Genomic DNA, 19,374 nt, shown 5'->3' on the forward strand with positions numbered 1-19,374 from the left:
TTGCACTTGAAGATGTTTCCACTACACTAACACTTACATTTTCTTTGTCTTCAGTGCAAGGTGACCCCAGTTCATGGTAAGTCTGTCTAAAAGCAGACATTTCAACTCTAAGGATAACAATGCATTCTGAAGGACTATTATCTGACACACAACCATTCTCTTTTCACAGTGAATCTCATTTGTGATGCAGCTGATGGGTGGGTGAATTGCTGTTTTGTCCAATGTTGATTCTGTCTAGGTAAAATTCGTTAACACAGTGTGATTAAGGGGACATTGGATTTCAATTTATTGTGTTTTTTTCCACAGTTCAAAACTTGAACAGATCCTATCAGCTGGCAATTCCTCTGCAGCCCTGTGCAATTTCACCATCACAGAACATGCCTGTTCCTCTGTAAGATTCGTTTTTAAACTCACTTTGGAATCCAAAAACAGAACATGGATTTTGCCCCATTGTGGTCCTGACACAAATCTCCATGAGCTCTGACAAAATAGCTGTATTCTTTGTCAATTTTCTTTTTCAAGGCTGCCTATCTCACATCCAGCAACTTGCCCACACTGCTGAACTGCACACTGAAAAGCCAAAACATATACCCGGTAGAAGTCTGGAAGCTTTTCTTCCAAAAAGCTTCTGCTGTACTGGACCAGGCCCTTGAGACATTTGCTAACATGGTAAGTACAAAATCACAATTTCACAATATTGCCGTTTCCCTGCGTGAAGTTTGGGTCCAACTAAGTTGATTTTTCTGCCAATTCAAGGCCAGCAACAACACCTACCCGACCTCATCAAATGTGCTCGAGGCTCTTGGAGAAGTGAGAATTGACAACTTCAGCCATGTACAACTACAGAGCGAGAAGTTCATTACCAGCTGGTTCCAGACAAAGATCCGTCCGTTTCTGGCCGCTCCATCTTTCAACTTCCTATTTTGCCTTAGCTCCCAAAACTTCAGCTGCCAGACATACCAGATTGTGTAAGTAAATATGTACCATATTGCTCTAGTCAGCAAACTTGCAGTTTACTATAAGTTTAGATGCTGAAAGCTTTCTCTCACATGTAGCATTCAGGCATTTGGAAGCCAAAAGGCATCCATGGACAGAGACAAACAGCAAGCAGTCTTCACTCACTTCATCAAACCTTTCCTGTCAAGAAATGACTCAACAGGTAAAAGCACAAACTCAAGCTCACTTTGGTATTTCCATTACAACATGTGGTGTATTACCCTGTCAATAACTTTCTTGCTTTTTCTGCAGATCCTGGCTGTGTCTCATCTATCACGGGGAGCCAAGAGTGGCTAAAGGCAAACCTTGGCAAGTTCTCTGATTATGCAACTCTGCAGGACTTGCAAGCCTTCAATCCGAATTTATCCACTGTGAGTGCCAACTGCAGTTGTATATCTTCCTGTAAACTGAATTCATTTGACCCAGACCATTGCCATTACTGCTGTCTGATATTATGCTGGTTCCCTTTTGTAGGCTGAATTGTTGTCAGTCCTCAGTCCTTCTCAGGTGGCACAGCTGCTACTGAGCTCTAGAGCCTCCAATAACACAGATTTGATTGATCGTGTGTTTGAGCGACTGGAAGAGGGCAACGCTCTGGAAAATGTGGATGAATTCCTCACACAACTGAAAGCCAGTGAACAGGTAGGCTAGGCTTCTAAAGGGTGAAGGAGGACAATCCTGGTGTTTGATTCCAGCAGGATAAGACAGAATAAGACATGTGCTAAACCGCTACACAAGACTTCAGGGAGTCTATCATACCAAAGAATTGGTTGCGACCTTTGTGGCATACTGAATGAGTATATTTGCAACATGCAATCTCTGTATTGCTTATGTTCTTTCCCACCTAAATTTCACAGATCCCAGATTTCCAGCCTGTTGTGAGAGATCGGGTCATGAATAGGACCTTCATCATCATCAGTCCACATTTCTCCAGCTTCACGACAAAGGACTTTGAAATTTGGTTCCAAGTGAAACTGATTACCATCCTTCCAAGTTTTACTCCAGAAATGCTCAAAAATACAACCACAAACATCAGCTGCACAAACTACCAAGTCATGTGAGTAGCTTTCTTGGAACAATCAAGATTTTGTTGCAAATGAAAATGACAGTAGTGACAAAGGACAACATGAGAACATTTTCTTTCAACTATTGCAGTGTGAGTGGGATGGCTTCAGTCATCCAGGAGATGCCACTGTACAGACGACAAGAGATCACACATGTTCTCCTGGGCTACCTAAGAAGTACTGAAAATGCCATCAATGAGACAGGTAGGGTAGACGTAGTGTGCATTATGTGTTTTCCAGTGTGAAATATCCCGAAAAGCACTGAGCAAAAAACTTGCCCTCAGTTTCTTTCATGTCTACCAGTCAGAAACCTTGCTAAATTGAGCACATCCTAACTTTTGTCTGCATGCTTTAGCTTGCAGGCAACAAAATGACAGTGATGCCCAATGGGTTGAAGCAAATCTGGGTCCATTCGTCCAATATACAGCATACTCTGACCTCAGTGACTTCAACATCTCTACGGTAAGCCATACATTTCACTTCTAGTCCTCCCTCAGAACAAGAAAACAATATTATAGACTTAAAAAGGCCACGCACAGGAGTTTATTTTGCTATATCAAAAATACAAGCAATTCATAGAGCACACCTTTTTGGTTGCGAACTGTAATCCTTTACCCAGAGCACGGGTCATTATTGCTGTCTGACTATGTGTTGATTCCCTTTTGAAGGCTGGATTGTTGTCAACACTCGATCCCTCTGAGGTGGCACAGCTGCTACTGAGCTCTGGAGCCTCCAACGACACAGATTTCATTGATCTCGTGTTTGAGCGACTGGAAGAGGGCAACGCTCTGGAAAATGTGGATAAATTCCTCACACAACTGACAGCCAGTGAACAGGTAGGCTAGGCTTCTAAAGGGTGAAGGAGGACAATCCTGGTGTTTGATTCCAGCAGGATAAGACAGAATAAGACATTTGCTAAACCGCTACACAAGACTTCAGGGAGTCTATCATAGCAAAGAATTGGTTGTGACCTTTGTGGCATATTGAATGAGTATATTTGCAACATGCAATCTCTGTATTGCTTATGTTCTTTCCCACCTCAACTTCACAGACCCCAGATTTCCAGCCTGTTGTGAGAGATCGGGTCATGAATAGGACCTTCATCATCATCAGTCCACATTTCTCCAATTTCACGACAAACAACTTTGAAATTTGGTTCCAAGTGAAACTGATTACCATCCTTGCAAGTTTTACTCCAGAAATGCTCAAAAATACAACCACAAACATCAGCTGCACAAACTACCAAGTCATGTGAGTAGCTTTCTTGGAACAATCAAGATTTTGTTGCAAATGAAAATGACAGTAGTGACAAAGGACAACATGACAACATTTTCTTTCAACTATTGCAGTGTGAGTGGGATGGCTTCAGTCATCCAGGAGATGCCACTGTACAGACGACAAGAGATCACACATGTTCTCCTGGGCTACCTAAGAAGTACTGAAAATGCCATCAATGAGACAGGTAGGGTAGATGTAGGGTGCGTGATGTATTTTCCAGTGTGAAATGTCTTCAAAAGCACCGAGCAAAAAACTTGCCCTCAGTTTCTTTCATGTCTACCAGTCAGAAACCTTGCTAAATTGAGCACATCCTAACTTTTGTCTGCATGCTTTAGCTTGCAGGCAACAAAATGACAGTGATGCCCAATGGGTTGAAGCAAATCTGGGTCCATTCGTCCAATATACAGCATACTCTGACCTCAGTGACTTCAACATCTCTACAGTAAGCCATACATTTCACCTCTAGTCCTCCCTCAGAACAGCAAAACAACATTCTAGAATATTGTATACTAAAAAAATGGTTTGGGTTTGCCGCAATATTAGAGTGGGGTTACCCCCTATGATGAATTATCCGTAGAGCATTAATGGTAAATAAATGAAAAACATATAGTGTCTCTCATTGAGTTGAAGAAGACAAATGCATGCATATGTCAATTTGTTTTTGTTTACTCACTGAATTGCGGGTTGTATCTTCCAGGTGAATATAGCAGATCTGCTCACTCTTAGTCAGCTGGCCAACCTTGCAGCAACTCCATCACAGCTAAAGAGCAAGGCAGATGTTATGAAGATCATGGCAGTCATCAATCCTGGTGACTTTGGTGCTTTCTTCGATGAAGTCTCACCAGCCATCAAAGTAACCATCATCGTTTTCTTAATAAAGCTGGGGAATTTCCCCCAGGAAATAAACTACACTCAACTCAACAGTAAAGCTGTATTTTTTCAGGTTAATGCTGAAATGGTGTAGAAACTGAAAATTAAAAACTGCCAGTGACACGATTATTACTGTATAGTCATGCTGAAAGGTACACTTACTTACTATACTGCTGTGATACTGTGTTACTGCATTATTACACGAAGTAATTACAAACCATTAGCTTTTTTAACGACACCTGCTTTTAATAGTGGCTAGCAAACGCCTACCATTAAAACAGTTAGCTTACCTATATATGGTAACATAAATGACTTAAAACTTACCTTCACATGAAAAGTTTTGATATTTTAGACAAAGAATTATGTGGTCTTGTTTCTTTACAGTGTTTTTTGCAAGGACACTACTAACAAAAGAAAACGTTTGCGTTGATGTTAAATTGTATTTTTTGAGAGTGGGGCTCATATAAATAAAACAGTAGCTTTGGAAAAACTTTCTCCATTAAACAAGCACAGACACCCATTATTAGAGCTTCAGATAATATTTAGTCCACAACGGAAATAAAGAGAAACGCCACAAAAGCTGGGGGGATGTGGGCAATCCTCAGTAAGTACAAGGGAAGTGTTTTTGGGGACAGAATAAAGTGACGGAACAGTTGTGGAAGTGACAAGCAAAGCGAAAACAGCTATTACCAAATATGTATCTGCAGTAGTATATGACTCATGCGATCAAAACACGGATTTCCTTACATGTTTTTCTCCCCCGCAATACTGAAGAATCCTCCTCTTCTTTTTAGTTCGTCTCAGTTTTTTGTTTTGTTTTCTTTCACTTCCCCAGCTGTTCCGTCACGTTAATGTCTCCCCCAAAGCACTTCTGGTTTTTGTTAAATTTCTCTACCTCGATTGTGCTTTATTTAACTTCTTTTGTGTTTTAATCAACTTTAATTGTCTTTTTTGTGCTTTTGAGGCATGTTTCTATTTGCTGTTGCTCTCTTAAATTGCAGTACATTTGACTTCTGCCATCTGTAATATTGCTTTTCTTGGCAGTTCGGTTAGACAGCTAGTTTTGATTTTCAGTCAGGATTTGGATAGGTTTAGGCAACTTTTATTTATTCATTTATTTATTCATTCATTCATTGCAGCCTTAGGGAAGTGTTTTTGGTTTGTTTGTTTGTTTGTTTCGGAGCAGGGCTTAGGTTTGGGCAGCTAGACTTTACATTTGTTCACAATTGTTAGAGTAAGTAGTTCTTTTCATCTGCTGCTTTATGGTTAGTGTAGGCAACCAGTGTGCCTTTGTATCTTTAGTGTATATTTGGAGTTTAGGCAACACACACACTTGCTTTGGTTGAGGAGTAATTGTGAATATGTGATTAACTGTTGTGAAACCACTCTCAGAAAGACAGGCTTAGCATCACCACCAAGGAAGTTAAGGAGAAGGTTCTTGGTTTCTGTGATCCTGGCATATGTTCTTTGAAATGTATATATCACCACTCCAGAACTCTTTGTTAAAAAGTCATGATCATTTCAAGTATTTCTGTCAGACAGTGCTGTTCAGATATCAAAGCAGGTTGTTTTAGTTACAAAACTGGTGCCATTTCTTCTGTGCCATGTTTCCACACCATCTTTTGGTTGTAAGCTGCAGTTTAAGCTTTTGGCTTGTAGTTCTAAGCCAGAAGTTTAAAGTTTAAAAAGTAATTCTGAATAACACAATGGGGAAAAACAGGTTATAAAAATTCAGCTGTGTTTTGAAACTAACAGCTGGATTATGGTTCAGATTCAGATACTTTTTACTTACTTGGAAGTATTTTACTCATGCTATGTAATTTTACCCCAGGTCCATTCAGCTAACTACTCACAGGAAGTGAAGTCTGCATTCCTTGAAGCAGTTTTCAACAGAGGGAATCTGTCATCTCCAACTGTCAATGATGGAGACTTCCTGCTATGGCTCAGAGTTCGACTGAGCCCTCTCCTGACCAGCCTCTCTCCCAGCCTGGTGACACCCTTATTCAGTATCGGGATCAAAAGGAGTTGTAACAGCAGCCAAGAGATGTAAGAATTTGTACACTCAGTTTTAGAAATTGCTGTATATTTGCTGTGATCAACAACGCCTTGGGGTAAATGTTATGTGGAAGTTTCTGGGTCAAATGAAGTGGCATTTCTTTCTTGGCTCTTGACGGAGGTGGTCGCACTTTCTCCTTCTCCCTCTCCCTTATCTTTCCTGCTTGGCTTCTCATGTCTTTTGTATAGTCTCACTTATTCTCTAACCCTAAGAGAGTCTCCCAGGCTTGTTCTCTGAAAACCTGAAGAAGAATTATGGATTTGATCAACCAGTCCCTTAATAAGACTGACAGACTCCTGGGCTGGGGAGAGCCCGATTGTCCTGCGGAGACTTTGCTGCCGGATACTCGATGGTCGGTTGCGTCATGTGTCTGGCGACACTCTCGATGGAGGACATTGAACGACATCTACCAATTCGGAACCACGATAACAGAGTTCTGGTTGATTGGAGCTGGCTCGGACCTGGCTTATCGAAGAACAAGAGGCAGCTACAGCTGTTCAAAATCCCACAAGGCTGGCTGACATGATAGACAATTAGCAGGGGTGTGAGTACTCAGACTGTGTTTAATGAGGGAAATATGGACAAAATCTTGGAGAAGAAGAAACGGAATTGAGAGACCTGGTGACCAGTGACAGACATTAGACCTACTGTAAAATTGGAAGCAGTTTGTTCGCACTAACCAAAGCAACTACAATCTTCATCTCATGCGGCCCCCCTGGCGCCAGCTGGATGCTTAAGGCAAAAGCTGATGGGAATAACAAAATTCTCCCTTAGATAACAAAACTGTTGTGACTCTCTCCCCCCTCATTCAAGGCCACCCGCGTCGACCGAAGATTGTTGACTTTTGCCTAACCGAGTGAAGGGACACTTTCTCTCAGCTGAACACGGAAGACACACACACACACACACACACACACACACGCATGTACACTGACATAGACCTACACTCACCCCCCACCCTCTCCAAACGCCTTCGAAGCTTATGTCTTCTGTGTTGTGAGATGTGATGGTTCATGTGCTGAAGTGTTTTTTTCTGTTCTCAAAATTATCTCCCTGTTGGAGCTCAGTCTGGGGGGGGAGTTCTTTTTTCTCCTTGTCTTTCCTCATGTTGTGCATTTTCCACTGTTTTGGTTCCGGGTCACTGCTTCTGCAGTCAACCGGCCAGTGCTACCTAGCCTGACCTGTCTCCCCAATGTGATGTTTGTGTATTGTATGTACGGTCGGTATCTTAATAGCCCCTTGGGGATAAATAAAGTCTCTCTGACTCTGATTTGATAGATATTTTTATGATTGCTTTTTTCACTTTGTTTGAATTTAGGATTGCATTGCTGGACACATTGACCACAACACTCAGCAACAACACCCAAAGGGAGATCTACAAAAACATACTTGTCTTCCTTCAAGGTTTGTTACTTCAAAAGCTAATAATGAAAAACATCTGTGACAAAAGTAACCGTTTGTTTTCGCTTGTTTGTTCTTCAGATGTGACATGTGCAACCAAATCAGTGTTAGTTTAAAAAGTGATTTCATTTGTGTTAAAAACAGGTCCACCACCACTCAAGTGTTACAGTGGTGGAAGCTTCTATGTCTATCTGAGGAACACTTTCCTCAGCTTTGGCTTTCCAGATTTGTCCACGTTTGTGTCACTCCTGCCACCAATGCGCAAATCAGAGGTAAAAAAATAGATAAATAAGGAAATAAAATTGCACACACCTGTGCACTAATATAATGTATCAAATGATGTTTGTTTGTTTTTTGTCTTTCTCCAGCTTCTTGATACCATCAGCACCTCAGAGCTCCGCCAGTTCCTTAGTCAGCCCAGTGTGATTAGTAACAGTACTGACATCTGTGTCATCTTCAACAACTACAACAACACTCCTGCCTTCCTTGAGACTGTATGTCCATTAAATACTGTCTCCATTTTACATACAACATTATTGGCTTCACACAAAATGTGTATTGAGCTTAGCAGTATTCAAGCAATAATACTGCTTGTCGCTTAAACTGACAGTTTTACTTCAATTTGTCATTACATGTGAAAACGTATGTGTTTTGCCCTAGGAGGATGTTCCAGACAATGTAAAGAAGGTGATCCTCCCCTGTATTTGGCCTTCTGCGCTGAATAGCAGGAGCAGAGCTGAGGCTAATTTATGGTTTGACCTGCGACTGAGGAATTATCTTAGATTCCTCAGCAAGAGCCTCATCAGCCCCGACGAAGTGCAGAACGCCTCATGTTTTGCCTTCCAGAAACTGTAAGTCTCTTTATCATTGTGTCTCAAGATAAGTGAATGAATTACATGATGAGCACGTTTTTCATTATTTTCCTTTCAACAGGGTCTATGTGATGGGAAATAACTTCACATACAACAGCTCTGAGTTTGGACAGCAGTACGTTTATACCACCATCAAGACCTACTTGAGTGCTGGTAAGATTTATTAATGATCAAAAGTGTTCTAAAAGCACTGTGTATGTATACATCTGTGTGTGGAATTCAAGTAATTTAAAAACTCTGTCTGCTTGTCATTTGTATTTTATTTTATTTTATTTTTTATATGAAATGGGTAAAAATTCATTTAAAAATATACTGCCTGACTATCCACACAGAGTTTGTAAAATGCAGCTAGCTGCAACAATTTACATTAGTGGAAAAAGATCAGAATTTACTTCTAAGAGGGGGTTTACAGTTTATGTAGAATGATTACTGCAGTCATATTTCCTCCTGGTTTGAATGCGCTTCATAATTTTTATCTACATACCATATTAAAAACCTTCATTCCTTGCATACTTATTGCATTAGTGGATATGTGTAGGCTTACATGTTCCACACAGGCCCAAATGATAATAGCAACTGCCAGACAGAGAAGAAACATGTATGTGCAATCTTACTGGGATGAAGCAGCTGCTGTAACATGTGTGGATCTTACCAAACATACAGTGCACATAACACGCATCTGTTTTTCTTTTCTGGCTCATCTGAAGTCAATGTGCTTGCTGAGTGAAAAGAGTAGGTGGTCTTAAATTTTGAGCCACGTTATGCCAAAACTGATGTGGATTCGTATTTAAATGTCACAGGGGAGATCGCTTAACAAGTTGTTTATTGTCAGTGTGTTCTGCTTTTCTTGGTTCCACAGGTTCTGGCGCCAGATGCTACAATGCCAGTGATGCAGCACTAAACTCTACTGCCTGGTTTGTCAGTAACATCGGGAACTTTGTGACATTTATCACTCTGGATGACCTCACCACCTTTGTCTCCACCGCTCAGGTATGTCCAAAGATCACATATGTGCAGTTAATAAAGCAAAATACACAGTCTGTGATTTTGGTGGGAATGTTAAAACGGTTAGCAGAAATCAATATTATTGACCTGTTTTGTTTCTTAATTTTTAAAGTTTCAAGTGTTCTTGAAGAACCAAGCCAACCTGGAACTCTTCAACAATAAAGCAATCCCAGCAAATGTAACCAACTACTATGTCACACAGCTTTTTGCATTCGATCCGAACTTCAAGCCGGTCAAGTATGTATTACCAGTCTGACAAAAACAGCAAACTGTGTTATGTGAACCATACACTGCATATAATTTAGCAGTTCAGTGGTAGTCATTCTGTATTTGTAGTTAAAAATCTGTTTTCATTCAGCCTCCCAGGCTTTTTCCTGTGCTCTTCTGCGGTGCCACCTTTGGCATATACTACTATGACTGAAGCTGAAACCATGGTTATCTTAGACAATCTGAAGACTTTCTGCAATGGCCCCCAGGACCCTGAGGTACCAGCCCTAAAAACAAACAGAGTTGAATTGTTTCTAGCAAAAACCAACCATAAATCTCATTGTTGTAAATGCTGGTTTTCAGGTAAATATTAACAAAAAAAACCTAAACTCTGAACAGTATGCTCTCTCGCAAAGGCCATCTTAATTTTAACTCTGTTAAAATCGGTCCCTTATTAATAATAAACCCTGTTACTTAATAACTATGTTATCAGACATAATTCTCTTTGCATTTACTCCTGTTTACACATGTTTTGATATTTTATTTGAAAGGTTTCTGCTGCTTTGGCATCCAACATCAAGATAATTACATCAGTGACATTTATAGCTCTTGGTAGCTCCAGCGCAGGTCTGAGCAACAGCCAGATCAGTTCAGTTTCCTCATCAGTGCTCATCTCTTCTTTGTCCACCCTGGGCTCAATCAGTACCTGGAGCCAAGATCAGGCCTCAATAATCATCCAAACCCTTACTGCCTCAGGCTTCCAGGTAACACCCTTCAGGTCCACCTAATATACCTAATATCCATGTTAGATCTTAAATGCATGTGCCTAACGATGATACATATTAATCCAGTAAGGTTTTACAAAATACAAAATAACTCTAAGGTGCTTACCACTTTAGAGAATGAGGCTTCAAAAACTTGAAATGTGTTAACAGATCAACAGCGAAGCCTCCCTGGCATCCCTTGGCACACTTGTTATTGGACTTCCTTCAGAAACAATAGCAAAAACCAGCGCTTCTGTGCTACTCAGCGTCTCAAAGAGCACCACCTTCGTTTCCAACATGCTGGCAGCCCCAAGTGTTGTCCAACTGACCGTCGTCAAAAAGGTACAACGTTAGCTTCAAGTTAAAGTAAATATAAACTAAATGCTATGATCTGGAGGACATCAACTTATTCATCTTTGGCATTATGATATTTAAATATTAGAGTAATTTTGATATCAATATTAACTCTGTATTCCATAATATTATTACTCCACTCATCACATTTAATCTTAAATGCATGTACCTACCTGGTAGATCATTTCTCTGGACATAAATCCATCACAAGTGGTGCTGAATGTGCCAGATGCTATGGCAGTTAGGATCCCACCATCCCTGTTGGTGTTTTCTAGCCAATCTGCAAACATCACCGTGCTCAACAGAAAAACATGGACACCAGATCAGGTTAACATTTTGTTAAATACACACAATAGCCTTATTAATCAGAAATGACTTTTTAAAGTCAATGTTACAGATAATAATACAAAATAATCCACTCTGTTTTTTGTTCTTCTAGGCTGCCATCTTTTTTGGGGTCCTTGACAACACAAACTTTGACACTGAGCAGTAAGTGAACAAGTCATATAACTATGTGGCCCTGTAGGTTTATTTTGAAGAGGGGATTATTTATTATTTCTCTCCGGTGTTTTTCAATCCTCTCCGCAGGCTTTCTCCTTCAGTGCTGCAAGGCTTCACTTGCACTTCTGTCCAGAAAATGACACAATTCAGGACCAAGGAGCTAATCAGGGCCTGTAGGCGCCGGGCAGGCCAAGCCAAAGTGCAGTTAAAGGAATCCCAGGTAACATCTGCTAGAAAGGAATTTAATAATATTACTATGACTCTTAAAATTAAGTTAACAATTAAGATATGTATTTAATTTCTTTTACTTTTGAAAGTTATGATTATCCACGAATCATCAGTTTCAGTGTTACAAACAGCTTACTTGCATGCAGGGCTGGACTGGGACAAAAAATCAGCCCAGGCATTTTGACTTGTGACCGGCCCACCATGGTATTATAGGAAAAGCCATAAAGCCTTTATAATAACTTAAACCTACACCATCCTCCCTATTATGGTATTCTAAACAGTACTTAGCAAAAATATAAAACAACCTAATTTATAATTACATATACCTAACTAATAGGGTTGCCAACTCCCAGCAAAAAAAATAATAAAAAAAAATAGAGAACCACTCCCGTACCCTCTGCCTCAAGATGCGTAATCGACAAAACCAATTTTAATTTAATGCACGTATAAAACAAATGCACAGAAATCTATTATTTTTCTCCAGTAATTAAATAGATTCAACATCTTTCTTCAACAGAATTGCAGACTGCACAGATGGTACCTCCCCAAAGGAAAGAATACTATAACTTACTAGGGTATATACTAGACTTAATATTTACTGAATACAGTAATGGATTTCTATACATTTTACATCAGATGAAAACTGTGGTTGTAAAATTCAGATAATTATTTATTAAAAGCTAGATATTTTAAATAAGAATAAGAAAGAAAAGTATTTCTTTGTGCCCCCCTTTCCCTGTTAATGCCCTACCTGGCCTCCTGGCAAAACTTTGCTAGACCCGCCCCTGCACAGTTACCAGCCGTCAGCTACGTAGAAAAGGATCCTGGTGTTATTTGTCTCTCAGAAACAGCTCATAACTTCCCTTCAACTCATTCATGTCACCTAAAAGGTAAACCTGTTTCTCCATCACCTGTTCAGCTCTGATGATTCAGTAAGGACATCTCCTGGTTTCATCTTCATGTTTCCCTCTCACCACATATCCAAACCGATATAATGACCAGCAGCTTTTACGGCTGTGGCTCCAGCAAACATCAGCTGATGCTAGAAATTAATATTAAATAAATTCTAACAACAGCTGATCAAGCTTAAACGTGCTGCTGTTGTTTAGCGCGACATCCGCTGGTTTCCTCTTTCTGGCGCAGAGAGAAAAGCCGATCAGCTGATCATTGATCAGTTTCTTGATTGCATTTGCAACTTTCTAGCTTAAGTAGTATGGGACAAATCGCGTTCCTTTTCAGCTCAACTTTAAAGTTCGACCTCCTCGGCTGTAATTGGTCCGGCCCAGAGTCGATCATGACCAACTGGCCAATCCACCATTCATTTATACCGTTAAAAAAAGAAAAGAAATAAAACCCCATCGGCCCATAAAAACGAAAAATCACGAGCGGCCCACCGGGCAAACGCCCGGTATGCCCGATGGCCAGTCCAGCCCATGTCACTGAGTACTATCTTTTTTTCCACTGTTTTCTACAGCTGACCTGCATGCTCAACTTGCTGAGTGGTGAAATCTCACAAAACTTCACAGATTATCCATCAGATATGCTTCTCTACTTAAGGTGAGTAGGTGTCTCCAAGCATTTTCTTGCACTCACCTCAAAATGCGTCATTAATGTGAAGAAGAGCTTTCATTACTGGTTTTACCTTTTTTTCCCAAAAACAGCAGCAAAAATGTCAACAAAGGCAACTGCAGGTCATACTTTTCTGCGTTGGGTGCGGCAGACTTCTCTGTGGCCTCCAAAATCTTGAATAAGGGCTCGCAACTGTTCCGTGAAGCGACTGCGTGCTTGGTGAGTGGTGTTATTTTTTTTTTACATCCAAATAATAAATGCACGAGTTACACTCTGACACTGGTAAGGTTGCAGACGTGCACAGTTTTTTAAATACAGTATTTCCTTGTTTTCTGTTTTCAGGGTATAAATGGCTTGAGGCTGAGCAGACAGAATGTGGAGATCTTGGGGAACATGGCTTGCACTCTGGATGGGTCTTACATACAGAACGCAGATCCTCTCATCCTGGAGAAACTTAAAGCCTGCAATGACTTCTCTGCCAGCCAGGTGGCAGCCATGGAGACCTTGCTGCTGTCTGGAACAACACAATATGGGTACAATGATAAAAACAAGTCATTCTGTCAGGAGTTTAAAAATACAATTAATGCTTTACTTCCCCTTCACAGTCTTGTTAATGCTGCTGTGCATCATGCACACACCAGACAGTCACCGTGCTCATATTTGCAGTGTGATTGAATCGTAACTGAAAAGGAGGATACAAAAGAGTCCACTTTTAATCTTATCTTTATTACCAGTCACATCTGAGGGGAAGCCATGAGCCAATCACAGTTTTTGCTGTGCCGATATTATACCTTCAACCACTCTGGGAACAATGTTTCACAAAGTTTCCAGGCATAGCGGGGTTAGAAAATATAATATAACAGATTTGCTATTTAATGTTGTATCTTAAATCAGATTAAGCTATATAATCCATTACCTACTCCTCAGACTTAGCCTCTAAGGAAAACATTTGATTTTTCTTGTTTCCAGTATAGAGAGCTGGTGTAGGCTGCACAAGTGTTTGATGGCTGCCCCTCCCTGAGCCTGGTTCTGCCAGCGGTTTCTTCCTGTTAAAAGGGATTTTTTCCTTCCAACTGTCGCCAAAGTGCTTGCTCATAGGGGGTCATATGATGTTGGGGTTTACTCTCTATGTATTATTGTAGGGTCTACCTTACAATATAAAGTGCCTTGAGGCAACTGTTCTTGTGATTTGGCGCTATATAAATAAAATTGAATTGAATATGAATTGAATTGAATTGCAGATGTGGGAGGCTAAGCTAAGTCATCAGCCTTTTGAAATTGGGCTAAGGAACAACAATTAGAAACCAAACAGCTCTTAGAGAAATGCATATGCAAACTTCAAAAATTTTTAATATGCAGAGATTAATTTGCACCAGTTATGGTTTTGCAGAGCTATCAGTTAGCTGCACTTTACAAGTTTAACTCCTACATTATTTTTAAAATGAAGCCATAAACCTTGATTTATTGCCACAAACTTGCCAGTTTCATCTTGAGGACTTTGTATATATAATACATAGTAGCCATGCCACCAAATTTTGTAGCCCATACTACCCCTTTCAAGTTAGCACTGTAAGAAAATATCCTTTTCTATTTTCAGAAATGCTGCTTCCTGGAATGAGCAAACACTGGAGAACCTTGTACCCCTTCCACTCTACTTCACAAGAAATATCTGGAGCCGGTTCAGTTTTGTATGTTTCTTCTTGTTGCTTGACAGTATTTAGTCTAATAATATTCATTCAAATACCTTGTGTTAGAAATCAGTTTGGGTAACTTTGTTTTTTTACAGACAACAAAGAAAATGTTCCTTAAGACCTTCATGCCCAAACTGAGGAAAGCAAACACCGAGAAAAGCAAGCTCAAGACGCTGTTCCAAAAGATCAGCAGCCTGACGACAAAACGAGAAGCAGGTACGACCTTGTTCTTATTCATTTTCACACCAGCTATTCAAACTGAATAAAAACAATTAGTCAGCGGGAGATTAATAATTGTATAACTGTAAAACTTAAATAAATAGACATTGTAAACAGTTTGCCTTAGTGGTACAAGTACAGATAGCAAAAGATTCAGCGAACTTAGAGAAGTCAGGTGATAATATTTATAGCAAAATGTCACAGTGCACTGATGTGACTGTTTATCTGTTGCAAAAAGACAGATTTGTCCTTTTTAAAGTTAGACAGCCTTGCACAATAACCCATTTTGTATGCTCAAATGTTATATGACTTAATTATTATATTTGCTTTTATATATAAAGGCAACCGTAGCTTGCACAGCACTCTCATCTGCATCTCTAATTGTTCTTAAGGTTGTACCATGGGCAGCATCACCCAGGTGATAGTTAGCGACCCCTCCTTCCCCTTTGGCTATGATCTCATGCAGTTTGACCTCTGCCTGGATGTTCCCGTTCTGAAAGAAAACCTCAACTCCATCTGCAACAAAGTGGATGATAATGGCTTCCAGACTGTCATCCTAAAGAAACTCAACGAGGTATTTTGTATGGGAATTTTGAGAAAGAGCCAAAATGTGATTCATTACGTTAGACAGGCTTATTATTAAACAGCAGATGGCAAAGGCAGAATTTGCAAATGAGATATTGTTTCAAATTTGGGATTTCAAATTGATTTTAGCACATTAGCACACAGTATTACACATTCTCTATTGTTGCAGGCATTCCCATCAGGGGTTCCTGATCAGGATGTCCAGGTGCTTGGATCAGTGTCTCGTGTGGCATCACTTGACGATATATCCAAGTGGAACATAACCAAAATTGACACCCTTGCAGCTCTAATGAAACCTGAAGATGGACCCTGGGAGGCAGCAAAGGTATAAGAGGAGAAAGTCATTACACTCTTATTCTTAATATTCTTATTATTCTTACATGATACCTTTTCTTTAATGTCGATTAGAGCAACAAAATCATCACTCAGTATCTGAGCACTTTCGGAAACTCCTTGGGCAGCACTGAGCTGACCATTATTGACTCCAACCTGTGCTCACTAAACACCAGTACACTCCAGACCATCAGCCCAGACAGCATCAGGTTGGTGTCAGATTGTAGCTCAATGATACAAAAACATTGCCAAATTTGAGTGGTCGTGCACACGTAACACTGTATGTCTCTTACTTCTTTCAATTTGACAGAAATGCCAGCTCTCTGAATGTGTCAGCATGTTCAGCTGAGCAGAAGAAAGTCCTGTATGACATCAGTAAGACTTCCTTTAGCTCACAACGGTCCAGCTTCAGTATCAGTTACCAGTTGATTAAGCCCTATCTAGGTGAGAATGCATTTTGTCTGTTTGCGTAGCTGTTTCTCTATTTCTCGTAAAACTGCTTTCTAATTTCCTGTTTCATTTCCTTTCTTGATAGGTGGAGCACCACTGCAGGATATAGTAGCACTGTCAACACAAAACATCAGCATGGACATAAGCACTTTCAGCAGTCTGGACCCTACTGTTATAGCTGTAAGAATACTTGCTAAAGAAATAAAACTAAAACTTTTTGGACATCCACCTATATCTAATTTTTATTGTGACTATATTATATGTCTGAGTTATGTTCCCTTTGTTCCATGAAAACTAGCCAAACTGCCAAACTGCCGCTGATATATGTAAATGTCAGCTAAGTTGCTGATAGAGGTGCTTCGGCAACATAAACCACCATATGTAGTCTTTCACATTTCTCATGCTCTTTACTTGACATATTATGCTTTATACATTTTAAAAAGAAGTCATTTATATTTTGCCACTAAAACTCAATGTGTTAAATCTACTGTTGTTCTTTGTCCTGTGTGTTAACAGCTACAGATTAATTTTATTTTCTGTTATTTATTTGAAATTCACAGAATTTGACTGTGAGCAACGTTAAAGGCCTCATGGGTATGCACCTACCTGATCTGAAGCTGTTTGAGAATGATACTGTAGTTCAGACCTGGATCGACCTGCAGCTGCAGTCAGAGCTGGACACACTGAATATGGGTCTGATCAGCAACAGAATGAGCCCAATAAACCCAACTCCAGGCTCCAACGACACCACTCCAGTTCCTGGCTCCAACGGCACCACTGCAGTTCCTGGCTCCAACGGCACCACTGCAGTTCCTGGCTCCAACGGCACCACTCCAGTTCCTGGCTCCAACGGCACCACTCCAGTTCCTGGCTCCAACGGCACCACTGCAGTTCCAGGCTCCAACGGCACCACTGCAGTTCCTGGCTCCAACGGCACCACTGCAGTTCCAGGCTCCAACGGCACCACTCCAGTTCCAGGTTCCAACGGCACCACTGGAGTTCCTGGCTCCAACGGCACCACTGGAGTTCCAGGCTCCAACGGCACCACTCCAGTTCCTGGCTCCAACGGCACCACTGCAGTTCCAGGCTCCAACGGCACCACTCCAGTTCCTGGCTCCAACGGCACCACTGCAGTTCCAGGCTCCAACGGCACCACTGCAGTTCCTGGCTCCAACGGCACCACTCCAGTTCCTGGCTCCAACGGCACCACTGGAGTTCCTGGCTCCAACGGCACCACTCCAGTTCCAGGCTCCAACGGCACCACTCCAGTTCCTGGCTCCAACGGCACCACTCCAGTTCCTGGCTCCAACGGCACCACTGGAGTTCCTGGCTCCAACGGCACCACTGGAGTTCCAGGCTCCAACGGCACCACTGCAGTTCCTGGCTCCAACGGCACCACTCCAGTTCCTGGCTCCAACGGCACCACTGCAGTTCCTGTCTCCAGCGGCACCACTGCAGTTCCTGTCTCCAACGGCACCACTGGAGTTCCAGGCTCCAACGGCACCACTGCAGTTCCTGGCTCCAACGGCACCACTCCAGTTCCTGGCTCCAACGGCACCACTGGAGTTCCTGTCTCCAACGGCACCACTGCAGTTCCTGGCTCCAACGGCACCACTGCAATTCCAGGTTCCAACGGCACCACTGCAGTTCCTGGCTCCAACGGCACCACTCCAGTTCCAGGCTCCAACGGCACCACTCCAGTTCCTGGCTCCAACGGCACCACTGCAGTTCCAGGCTCCAACGGCACCACTCCAGTTCCTGGCTCCAACGGCACCACTGCAGTTCCAGGCTCCAACGGCACCACTCCAGTTCCTGGCTCCAACGGCACCACTGCAGTTCCAGGCTCCAACGGCACCACTGCAGTTCCTGGCTCCAACGGCACCACTGGAGTTCCTGGCTCCAACGGCACCACTCCAGTTCCAGGCTCCAACGGCACCACTGGAGTTCCTGTCTCCAACGGCACCACTGCAGTTCCTGGCTCCAACGGCACCACTCCAGTTCCTGGCTCCAGCGGCGCCACTCCAGTTCCTGGCTCTAACGGCACCACTGGAGTTCCTGTCTCCAACGGCGCTACTCCAGTTCCAGGCTCCAGCGGTGCCACTCCAGTTCCTGGCTCTAACGGCACCACTGGAGTTCCAGGCTCCAACAGCACCACTTCAGCACCAGGGTCCAACGGCACCACCACAGGACCACCAGGCTCCAGTAGCACCACCGCCTCTCAAACCAATGGGAAAGTGGAGCCTGGAAAATCCCAGACAACTATAATGCTGGCTGCTCTGCTAACAGCTATGCTACAAATGCTACTACAACCAGCCTAAACACATACCTAGCTTTCACATTCTCATAATAATCAATAATCATCAGTCAGTAACTTTTTTTTAATATAGCTTGAGGGTGAATATTTTATTTATTTGTTTAATTTAATTCAAAGAAAACCTTTTGCCGTACAAATGTTTAATTTCTGCTTTACATATCAGTTAAATTATTTGACATATGGATAATCAAAACTATTGCAGTGATCTTTATTATTTAATATACTTTAAATAGTTCTCTGGGATTTTGAAATGAAGAACTTCTAATAAATTCTAATAATCATTGCCAAATCTTTCTTAAAACTAAATTGCATTATATTTTAAACCATGAAATTTCCTGTTCTGTTATGATCTAACCTGTATTGCTATTGATAAAATCAATAAAAACATGCTAATAAATATCTGACGCCTATGTCTCTGCCTGTTGAGCAACACAAAGATCCAGCATCATATTTTTGAGTAGTTACTGGCTCTGTTGTAAATTCAAAACTTTAAACTCAAGCTTAAGAATGAAAGGTTTAGGGTTCACAGCATTTTATCTAAATGTTTTTTTTTTTAATGGTGATCAGAGAACTGATTTGTGAATTCTGAATGTTTTTCATTTATTTATTTTTTAATC

At 41.4% G+C, this 19,374-nt stretch overlaps 1 protein-coding gene across 1 annotated transcript in view; it reads left to right on the top strand.

Annotated features, from left to right (window-relative positions):
• Nucleotides 1-19,290, top strand: part of LOC109195786 (uncharacterized) — a 45,832-nt gene extending 26,542 nt beyond the window's left edge. The window contains exons 63-103 of the mRNA XM_025901166.1: nucleotides 55-76; nucleotides 170-197; nucleotides 307-391; nucleotides 523-669; nucleotides 757-968; nucleotides 1,056-1,159; nucleotides 1,249-1,367; nucleotides 1,471-1,638; nucleotides 1,854-2,053; nucleotides 2,152-2,264; nucleotides 2,416-2,522; nucleotides 2,729-2,896; nucleotides 3,112-3,311; nucleotides 3,410-3,522; nucleotides 3,674-3,780; nucleotides 4,036-4,191; nucleotides 6,040-6,254; nucleotides 7,583-7,668; nucleotides 7,810-7,937; nucleotides 8,034-8,159; nucleotides 8,326-8,516; nucleotides 8,599-8,690; nucleotides 9,397-9,527; nucleotides 9,655-9,779; nucleotides 9,901-10,027; nucleotides 10,301-10,513; nucleotides 10,685-10,855; nucleotides 11,048-11,194; nucleotides 11,307-11,356; nucleotides 11,456-11,588; nucleotides 13,071-13,153; nucleotides 13,258-13,384; nucleotides 13,508-13,698; nucleotides 14,763-14,853; nucleotides 14,952-15,072; nucleotides 15,468-15,649; nucleotides 15,830-15,985; nucleotides 16,069-16,202; nucleotides 16,304-16,437; nucleotides 16,529-16,623; nucleotides 17,004-19,290. Of these exons, the coding sequence (XP_025756951.1) occupies nucleotides 55-76; nucleotides 170-197; nucleotides 307-391; nucleotides 523-669; nucleotides 757-968; nucleotides 1,056-1,159; nucleotides 1,249-1,367; nucleotides 1,471-1,638; nucleotides 1,854-2,053; nucleotides 2,152-2,264; nucleotides 2,416-2,522; nucleotides 2,729-2,896; nucleotides 3,112-3,311; nucleotides 3,410-3,522; nucleotides 3,674-3,780; nucleotides 4,036-4,191; nucleotides 6,040-6,254; nucleotides 7,583-7,668; nucleotides 7,810-7,937; nucleotides 8,034-8,159; nucleotides 8,326-8,516; nucleotides 8,599-8,690; nucleotides 9,397-9,527; nucleotides 9,655-9,779; nucleotides 9,901-10,027; nucleotides 10,301-10,513; nucleotides 10,685-10,855; nucleotides 11,048-11,194; nucleotides 11,307-11,356; nucleotides 11,456-11,588; nucleotides 13,071-13,153; nucleotides 13,258-13,384; nucleotides 13,508-13,698; nucleotides 14,763-14,853; nucleotides 14,952-15,072; nucleotides 15,468-15,649; nucleotides 15,830-15,985; nucleotides 16,069-16,202; nucleotides 16,304-16,437; nucleotides 16,529-16,623; nucleotides 17,004-18,761 (7,056 nt within the window). The 3' untranslated portion in view covers nucleotides 18,762-19,290. The remainder of the gene's footprint in view (nucleotides 1-54; nucleotides 77-169; nucleotides 198-306; nucleotides 392-522; nucleotides 670-756; nucleotides 969-1,055; nucleotides 1,160-1,248; nucleotides 1,368-1,470; nucleotides 1,639-1,853; nucleotides 2,054-2,151; nucleotides 2,265-2,415; nucleotides 2,523-2,728; nucleotides 2,897-3,111; nucleotides 3,312-3,409; nucleotides 3,523-3,673; nucleotides 3,781-4,035; nucleotides 4,192-6,039; nucleotides 6,255-7,582; nucleotides 7,669-7,809; nucleotides 7,938-8,033; nucleotides 8,160-8,325; nucleotides 8,517-8,598; nucleotides 8,691-9,396; nucleotides 9,528-9,654; nucleotides 9,780-9,900; nucleotides 10,028-10,300; nucleotides 10,514-10,684; nucleotides 10,856-11,047; nucleotides 11,195-11,306; nucleotides 11,357-11,455; nucleotides 11,589-13,070; nucleotides 13,154-13,257; nucleotides 13,385-13,507; nucleotides 13,699-14,762; nucleotides 14,854-14,951; nucleotides 15,073-15,467; nucleotides 15,650-15,829; nucleotides 15,986-16,068; nucleotides 16,203-16,303; nucleotides 16,438-16,528; nucleotides 16,624-17,003) is intronic.
• Nucleotides 19,291-19,374: the final 84 nt, after the last annotated feature.

The sequence above is a fragment of the Oreochromis niloticus genome, linkage group LG19, assembly GCF_001858045.2.
Source record: "Oreochromis niloticus isolate F11D_XX linkage group LG19, O_niloticus_UMD_NMBU, whole genome shotgun sequence".
NCBI classification, from domain to species: Eukaryota; Metazoa; Chordata; class Actinopteri; order Cichliformes; family Cichlidae; genus Oreochromis; species Oreochromis niloticus.